Source organism: Fopius arisanus, unplaced genomic scaffold (genome assembly GCF_000806365.1).
Source record: "Fopius arisanus strain USDA-PBARC FA_bdor unplaced genomic scaffold, ASM80636v1 scaffold00017, whole genome shotgun sequence".
Classification (NCBI taxonomy): Eukaryota; Metazoa; Arthropoda; class Insecta; order Hymenoptera; family Braconidae; genus Fopius; species Fopius arisanus.
In genome coordinates, this window is record NW_011887756.1 from 1062071 (window position 1) to 1072511 (window position 10441).

Here is a 10441-nt window from a genome sequence, read left to right on the forward strand (position 1 = left end):
AATCACGTTGTATTCATGACTTTATGACGTCCTGCTATTTCCCCACAGAATCATTGAATATTGATGATATACAGTGGAAAGAATGTGCCTGGACAATATTTACTGACACTTTGTCAACCTACACCAGATAAAGGAAAAACACATTGCAAGTAATAAATAATCTTGTTGATAAGATAATGGAGAGCCACCAGTTAGAACGCGTCCACTCGTGAATATAATTAATTAGATTTTTTTCCTATAAGTGATTAATTATCACTTGGATTTTGTAACTCGACAACAATTAATATAAAAATTAGTGGAACCATTAATGAGTGGTGAAGTAACAAACGCTAATCATCACAAAACGACATTTTTTATTGAAGAAACTAATTAATTAATTATTCATTATATTAATTTCATTCAATTTTCAGTAATTATTACAGCGAAATTTTTAATATTAAGGAGTGATATTGTTAATTCCATTTGAGATCAGATCGTTCGTAAAACTTGCCGTTAATTTTGACAATTCAATACGATTAATTAATTTGTTTTTATTTTTAATTTCATTTTGGAAATTCGGATTTTAGTAAACGTTAATTTGTTTTTAATGTGAAATTTGGAGTGTTTTTTTTGTGACAGTATTGAAATGTTTCAGACCTCGTGGAGGAGTTGGTTCGGAGCATCATCCACACAGTAGTGACAGTGATGACTCCATTCCGTATCATCAAGGCCGTTACCAACGCGAGGGTCATGGCCACCCAGCTGGTGGTGGTGGTCATCCAGCCGAGGGATATGGACTACCAAAGGTTCAGGTATCAGCTCCCACAGGATCTGAGACTCCCAACATTAACGGGTAAGTCATACTTCACCAAAATTACTAATTAACATAACAATTATCATTACCCTAAAAAATTTGAACATTCTATTCAATTAGAATTAAAATCACAATTCAAACGTTTTTAATTTCAATGGTCCCGAATTGACTGGTCGAGACTATTAATTAATTTGTGATTCGTGCAAGAAATCAGATCTTTATCATTGTTTAAGAATTTATCAATTGAATTTAGTATAGAGAATTAAAACTCCGCGTTAATTAATTAAATATGAAATTTAAACACGCACCAACGCATAAATTACTCCGCCCCTACATCTTTATAAAAAATGAGGAGAAAAATTTGTAAATATAAAAAACGGGAGGGTCTCTAATTAAAAGAGTTAATTACGAGATTTTCTTGACTATTTTTTTGTTAAAACATTTTCATTAAACGGGCCAGCATGGACATTCCCGGTAAAATTAAATAAAATATTTACAAATAATAAATCAATAAATTAAGCTTGGAAAAACAAAAAGAAATGAATTAAATTTACGATTTTAAACTTTGAAAAATTGTAAAAATACGTGGATTCCTCATAAATATAAAAATTTATTTAAAACACAAACAGAAATTCTGTTTTATAAAAAATTACACAAGTGAAAACCAAAAATTCAACCCGTGAAAATCCAACATTTAGCAAGAGAAGCTGTAGAAAAATAATGTTGTTCTTTTATGGCTTGTCTACTGATTTATTGAACTCGTGATCAAGTGATAAGACGTTACCGATAAGAGTTATTTTCGAAGAACGGAGGCTTTAGATGAGTGAGCATGAAGAGTTGCGAGTGATTTGATTAGATATCGGAAGAATTGTCTGATTTACTACCCAAGAGATGAACAAATATAACAATTCATTGAAAATCTTGGACAATAGAAAAATAAAATTAAAAAATCCGTATTCAGGATCTAAATTTCATCCGTTTCGTAGTCCTGTAATTAAAAATTAATTTTATAAATGACAAATAACGTGGGAGTAATTAAAAATGCGCTAATTGAAGAAGATAATAATAATTGTATTCAAAGATTTACACAGCGCGATTTTTGAATGTACAAATTTTTTGATTCCATTTTTTATGATTTCTGCAAAATCGCGAAGTTATGACGCAAGAGATTTCAATTGGTTTGGGATTTACGGACAATTTTCGATGGAAAATTCCGTTGACCAATTACTCCACCTCTAAAACCCACAAAAAACGAAAAAACCAGTTTTCAAGGTGAGAAATCGCGTTAGTTAAGGCTAAGGAATTATAAAGGTCTTTAAACTGTCTTCGACGGCTAGAATTCCTTAGCGATATGATGATGTCTGGAAGAATGAGTTCTTTCGCCTCAATAAACGATTGATATCGCTAAAATAAATGAAGAAACGCGTCAAATTTATGACTTGTCCGATGAATTTTATCTAGTCTTTTTTCAAGTACTTGCGTCATCGAATAACGGAAAATGAAAGATTATTGTAATGTTTTCCTTATCTTCTTACTATTTATCCGACAATAATCGTAAGAGTTTGGAAACCTTTTGGATAATTTTTCTTAGCACCCAAAAATTTTTCTGTCATCAAATAAATTTGAGGACATTATTTTTATCGCAATGACTGTAAAAGAACATTCATTTAAAAATGGAAGGATGGTAGAACAATAAATTGTATTAGGGCTTTATTAGAGGTTCAGAAAAATTTAATACAATATTGTACAATCATTCAATTGAACTGGAATAATTTTGTATGAAATTGGAAGTTAATTTTGGGGTTTAGACATAAATTACGTTTATATATTGTAATTTGTACAATTAGCAATTATTTTCACTCTGATATTCAATGAAAAAGATGGCAAAATACTTTCTACTTCACGGCTACACGAATTGTTTATAATTTTTTTAATATGGAAAATATTATTCATCTCAGGATGAAACTCCAATAATGTCATTCGTCCCTCGAATAATTGTTAATTAATAACTAAACAATAATGTGAGTTTTTTTCTTACATTTTTATCTTTAATATATTTTTCACGAAAAATAAATGGTTTTTTATTTCCTTGAAAAATGGAAATTCACACTAAAAATTAGATAATTGATAACATATCACGAATTCTGAATAGAGTCATACCGATAACACGTTTGGTGAATTAAACTCCTAAGATTTACGGTCCACAGAAAAAACATAAATTTTTTAGTAAACCCCTGAGTAAAAATATTAACGAAACATGTAGAAAATTCAAGTAATCCTCTGAAATGTAAGAGCTATTAAATATCAGAATATGAAAGATAATCCTAATCACAAGAAACAGCTGCTACTGGCCCATGGATAATGATAAAACGTTGAAGACTTAAAATTATTTTTAAAACACAATTTTAAGTTATTCTATGGGATCTACTAGTGCTGGGTGTTGCTCTGACTCTGGGGTAATTTCTATTCTTGTCTGCATTAATAATAGAAATTCTCATGACCGAATAGACGATTGATAAGACAGTATTTGGTGTTTGATAAGGTCGCGAGTTATAGTGACACCTCAAACTTCAGAAGATATAAGATCTCGGTTCATTCCAGAGGCATACACACCTTGCAATTAGCTCTTGCTCCTCGGAGGTAATTAAAAACGGCAAAGGGAAACATGAGAGTGAGAAGTGGTGTCTGATATAGAGAATGTGTTTCCATGTGGCGTGTTATTGACTCACAATCAGTCGTGTGACAATTAACTACAAACAGTTGTTGGCAAAACTTTGTCGATGGTGCATTGAGTGGGCGGAATTCTACAATAAACAAGTGGAGTGATAAAAATTATTTGTTAATCCTCAAGTTAATTGACAAAAAAAATTTGTTGATTTTCCACATTTTGTTCATCAACAAAAGTGAAAGAATATATTGAGCACTAAATTATCGATATTTCGAGTTTTTCACGATTATTTATTTAAAGACTAGTTTTTCTGATATTTTTTATATTTAATATTTCTCATTTTCTTCTTTCATTTACTTTCATTAAAAAAGATTTTAATTGCGGAGTGAGTGCGAGTTTCTAATTAATAAGGGGGAGATAAAAAATATTTATAAATCTTCAGTCAATCAATCGAATCACTGAAATATCGATTCTTCTTTGTTGTCATTCATTCTGCTGCGTAAAATAATAAATATTTAAATCAATATAAATATAAAAAATATTGGAATTGATGAGGCGTGCTATTTTTTTACAAATGAACGATTAGATTTTGAGTCGATAATAATCAATTTAAAATCACAAAAGAAAATGTGGAAAGCCTCAATTTTTTTCTAAAACCCATTTTCATTTTTCTCAATTGAATTTCTTTTCACCTCTATCGCGGTATCCATTGCTTCCACGCTCTAATTTCTTCATGTCAGTGTTAATGTACGTTGAATAATCAGTGAGAAGAGACTAGTAAAATTCTTTTATCAGAGTGAAAATTACACAAATCGTTGAAAATTATGAACATGACGGATGTCTTCGGGATGAATTCCCATTTTCACTGCGATGTTCGTCGCCGATTTTCACTGCCGATGAACTCTGCTAGCAGAATTCTGAAAAAGGCTCGAGAGTCTTGGTAAGTACAAAGACAAAGAGCAAAACAGGGTAGAAAGTTAGAACTAGATTATGGTGGAAGGTCTCTATTTAGTCTAGGATAGCATGACTCTTGTTTGGAGGATTCATGTGAGCTCTCACTCAAGTTTCAAAGGTTTCCCACGTTCAATTATAAAATATAAGTGCGATATCGTGGTTAATTCGCTAAATGAACATCGAAAGTTTCATTGTATTTTTATTGAGGGTCGTCTACGGGATACCCAGGCAATATGGGACACTTGGGGAAAAGTGTTTTTAATTCGTTCCCAGTCATTTCTTTTCTTCATCAAAAAATGTTGGTGACAGTCTAAAAGTGTCCCACTGTTTTTTGCGAATTTAATTTTTTCTTATAATTATACTGTGGTTTTCTTATTCCTTTCACTTTTCAACATTCTCAAAAAATATGCCAACTACCTTGAATCGCTCATTTTTTACTTCTGATTGTGAAATTCTTTGTATGAAAATTTAACATTTTTTTTAACAGTCAAGTGTAATGAAATTCTGGACAAATTGAAATGTTGAATAATGGATTCTTACGATTAATAATTTCCCCTCTGCCATTGTACCTCCCCATTAATCTCATTGTACTCGCATTCCATTTTATCATGAGTCCCATTTTGCCTCGGCGTCCCGTTTTGTCCGGGTCTGTTTGTTTTATTAATTAAAATTCTCTTGCGGTGTAAAAAACTAGGATGTGCATTTTTTTGATAACAGGTTTCAGTGAATATCTCGCGACGGAAGACACATAACGATATTTTCATGAATATCTTTTTTGTCGCGCACACCTTTATCTACAAAACATGTTTACATAAAAAATTCCTATTTTCGTTCAATCGCGATGAAAACAGCGAAGAAAAGAAAACAAAAATTATTTACTGAAAAGAAGTACTCAATTATCTCTAGGAAACCAATATTAGACTTTACATGATAATTATATTTTTTCTAGAAGATGATTATGCTAGTTATGACCTCGAGTGAACTCTCTGGATAATTATTCAAGCGGAAAAAATAAGCGAAAATTATGAATGAAAGGAACGAAAATAAAATCATCTGAACACGATTTGATTGCAGAAATGTATAATTTTTTTAATGCGTCCATTTTTCTTAATTAAATTATTAATCAAATTATTTAAATGAATAAAAAAAGGTGGAGCAAATTATCGCGGTTTATTTTAAAAAGTAATCGACTTTTAACGAGCAATAAACAAATTTTTCCGAGTATTAACATAAAAAATAATACAAAAACACTGACTGTCATTCTTAGCACATCAAAACAACTGCGATATCTTCCCTGATTTGACACTCGTGTTGATTCCATCTCAAGGTCAATTGATATAATCAAAATGAAGATATGTGTATCACTATCGCATGTGAAACCGCATTGTCAAATTGTATTCCATGGAAAAATCAAGCAATCGTTACTTTTTGGAAATGATGAATCCATTTTATTTTACTACAACAATGAAATCCAATAGACTTATCTCAGTTCATTCTAAACATTCTAATCTTGAAATAAAGGAAAAAAACTGAAACAATTGATTCGACCTCGACACGACTTTCCACGCGACTAACAGCTCAGGCCATTATCTCCAACTTCCGCGTTGACTTCAATTTCAACAATTGGAAATGCCCACCACTTGATTGCTCATTACCAACAAAAAGTCCACTTTATAGGGGCACCCGCACCCTTTCAATAATTCAAGTTGATTTGCTCTACCAGTTGTGGATTGAAAAAAAAATATCTAGAATTTTTTTATGATTTTTTGTTGCTAAATTACCAGATTTATAACGACGGTAATTATCGGTTGAAATCGGGTTAATTAACTGTCATTTAACCGGTCAGATTTTTCGCACCGTACCTTACGGAAAAAATATATATGTCAATAATTATAATATTGAATTTTTTAACACAAATATATTTCATGTAAAGGTCAGATATATTCTGAGTGTGTGCGTGCAATATATCTGCTTGCATATATTCAACCGATATCTGATATATAACATTATTCTCCCATTCGGGCAGCGGTATTTAATATATATTTCGCTCATATATACCGTGTGCTTGAACGGATGTGAGGTTTACTCACACGGAAAAAATATATATCCAGAAATATCTGCCAATTATATCCGGATATATAACGCAGACACTCCGGCAAAAAATGCATTATCCCAGATATATTTTGGGTATACCCATGCAGATATATCTCATCAGTCCCATTATTGAAGATATATTCAAAAGTAATAATAATATGAGTTGGATATATTTAAGATATAATTCTGGCAGAAAAAACTGGATCTCGGTTATAATTTCTGGATTATATCTTTTCTCATTCGGGCAGGGGTTGATGCAGGGGTTGATGCAGCGGTTGATGCAGCGGTTGAAGGGTGGGATGCCTCATGTAGACTTTATAGATAGAACATAATAGCAGGTGCCTCAACCGAGTTCATTTTGAGATGAACTCGATCGATTGTATACCATTATATTCAGCCATGGTTCCGTTTTACGCTCATCGTATCTCTCAAATCAATTAACCCCGATTCCGGCCTCGCCCTTCCATTCTACCCTGAAACACAAACAGATGCTAAATATAATTCTATGCGGGCAACAGAGTCTCGTCAAACCTCTTTCACCGCAATAAAGGTTATATTTTTCTCCTATAAGCTAATATTCAATTCAATTCGATATATTTCCTTTGATATATTATAAATCCATCACAGAGTGTAAACTAGGATAAGTAAATATTTCAAAATCAGTATTTACCCGATTTCTCGGAATTGATGGAAGATAACGAAATTTTCATAGATACCTTTTTTGTAGGTCTCATCTTTTTCTATGAAAAGTGTTTCTACGAAAAATTTGCAGTGTTCCTTCTATTCCGAGATATTGGGTAAAAACTGCCGTCGAAGAAAATGCACTTATCCTAGTTTGCAACTTCGTTGCTGACATTTTGTTTCCTTTGTTCTAGATCAGCATCAGCTTTTATAATCTCCCAAAAAATTTCAATTATAATAATATAACATATAGATATCGATACTTTTGACGGGAACTTTTTATTTATGCTAGCTCTAAAATAATAAATTGTTGCAGAGCTATTTTTCAGTTTCAGAGGTCAGCAAATTACATTTGTTATCTCAAACTTTAATCTCAAGTATGTTTTAAGATGTTAAGATGTTATGTCTCGGAATATATTTATTCTTTGTTGTATTACGCCTACCAAAGCATTAATATGTAAAACACCTAATCAGCTATACATGAAATGAAAATAAATAAATATTTTTCCTTTTAAATTTCAAGTACAATTTCAAGTTCATTTTCAAGTTCACTTTGAACAGAATGTATCTCGGCATTGACACCTTTTATTTTCTTCAAAGTTTATTTTATTTTATAATATTTATCCCGTGATAAAAACGAAGAGGCGAGGGAAGAATAATCGTTAGAAACAATAAATAGAGGGTTTAGCTAGTTTAATTTTAATTATCGATTATCTATATATCTTTAATGAAGTATGATGAGTATGAAAATGTCATGCGTAGTATTGTTGAAATATCTTGGGAACTAGTCAGTCCGGAGAAAGATGCTGAGACTTTTTTTTTGTATTCCCTCGAGTTTTCTACCGAAGATATTTGGCGATAAACGTACGACGAACAGGTCTTTTTTTGCATATAAAGTATTCAATTTGTTGATAAACTATTTACTCTGTCATTAAATTTGTACAATACTTATTTTCCATTGTTAGCCCAGCCTGTTTTACCCATGTTATCCTTAAACATCCGTAGATTCATAGTTTATGAAAATTCTGATGTTGCATTCGTTCCAATAATTACTAATTTATTTAATTTATTTGCAATTGTTTCAGGGATTATTTTTTAGTATTAACTCCATATTGATGATAAAATAACAAGTTTATTGTTAATCGTTTTTTTTATTGTTAATTAAAATTAATTTCTAATTAGTTCACGATTTCAATTTTCGTTTTATTGTGTTTTAAATAGATTGGATTGACTGGATTGAAGGATTTCGATTGATTGGATAGATTATTTATTCCATAAATCATTGATACATTTTCCAAGGAATTTCCAGAGGTCTGGAAATAAAAGAATGCATTCATTCCATCTAAATCTTCTCCAAAAAAAATCTACTAATGATTATGAGACATAAATGTGACTTACTGAATTTTTAGCCGCAAATATATTTTATATATTTATGATTAATGTGTATATTATATATATATATATACAATTTTGCATGGAGAATTAATGTTAATCCATTATCAAAGTTCGAAAAAATAACAAAGAAAATAAATAATAACATTATCTGACGCAGAACGAAATAGATAACACCGAAATGCGATAATGATCTTCACTTATCCATTCAAATGAATAAATGTAATTTTCTTATGACGCAAATTCAGGATCGAGAGGTTTCTCGTACCATATGACATATCTGCGGGTCACGTTATCTGTCGGATTAATTGTATGTTGCTGCCACTTGCTGCATGCCGCAACAGTTAATCGAATCCGTGACTCTCAATCGACGGAAAAACTCGGGAAAAAAGAAATTGCCAGGATTATCCACATAAACCAGTAATGAAATGCGACCTGAAGGTGGACATCTCGCCGGTGTCTCATGCTGGATGCATAACAGTTTTTTATTCAAACATTTACCACCTCTCAAGATCATCTTGCGGTTTCCATGTGGAGAAAAAAATGTGTCCATCGGTATTACACATGCTTTTATCAACGAATTTCACACGATTCGATATTGATTCGCATCCACGAAATCATTATTCTCGATTAAAAGTCGGAGAATGAATTTAAATGGTGAAAAAAATTGTCTAATACCAATAATTTTAGTAGTGAAGTGATAAATTAGGATGAGTTCATTTTTTCGAGGCCAATTTTTAGACAATATCTCGGAATTGAAGGAAAATTGCGAATTTTTTGTATAAACATCTTTTATAGGAAAAGATGAAAGCTACAAGAAAGGTATTTATGAAAAAATCGGCATCTCTCTTGAATTTCGAGGAATCGGCTAGAAACTGGCCTCGAAGAAAATGTACTTATCTTAGTTCACCACTTCGCGACATTTTTTTGCGATTTTATCTTTCGAACACCAGACATTTCACTCCAAATGAATTTACGTACAGAAAACTCATTCCTAAATTACTACTTGCTAATACTTCAGGGGATAACTCTGAACTGTTAAAAATTTCCTAAAATTTCTACAACAAAGTCATCTGAATGTTCAATTATGTGAGTTTAAATTCAATTTCAATTAAAAACTGTCAAAACATTTCTCATTTATTATCTAGAAATAATTATAATGTTCAAACCGTGCACTTCTCATTAGAGCGATCTATTAACGTTCATCGATTCCTTAATTAAAAATAACACTTAAATGAATCATATCTGTCTCAAAGTTTTCGAGGCCAGTTTACAGCCGATTCCCAGGAAGTGAAGATAGATACCGATATTTCCATGAATACCTTTTTTGTAGCTCTCATTTTTCTCCATAAAAAATCATTCTACAAGAAATTCGTTATTTTTCTTCAATTCTGAGATATGGGGTAAAAACTGGCCTCGAGAAAGATGCACGTCTCCTAGTTTACCTGTGGGCTACTGATATCAGACCATACAATATCAAAGTGTTCACACTCTTAGGTGATTCCATGAAACTTCTTCAAAATGCAGAACAATAACAGAACGTAGTGGCCTTTGTCCACACTAAAATCCATAATAGAATCATTTTTTATCGTCGCAGTTTGTCAGCATCACGCAACATTAAGGATTGAAAGAATGAATCTGCGGTTGAGGTATCAGTTTGTCCTGAAATCTGTTGGAGTCACGATCAGTTGATGGAGCTTCTCACTTTTCTCCGGAGAATCACGTGAGTCATTCCTGGAATTGATCTCAAAAGGTGTATAATTCCACATTACGTGTCAAATTCAATGAACTAAAATGAATACGTGTCTAATCTTAGAAGAGATGATGTTAAAGTAAATTTTCTCCAAACGTGTACAACA

The 10441-nt window shown here is 31.7% G+C and overlaps 1 protein-coding gene across 1 annotated transcript in view; it reads left to right on the top strand.

Moving 5' to 3' along the window:
- LOC105263918 (GRAM domain-containing protein 3) overlaps positions 1-10441 on the top strand; it is a gene marked incomplete in the record, with an annotated part of 50146 nt that overhangs the window by 15257 nt on the left and 24448 nt on the right. Inside the window, 1 exon segment of the mRNA XM_011300440.1 lies at positions 635-832. Within this exon segment, the coding sequence (XP_011298742.1) occupies positions 635-832 (198 nt within the window).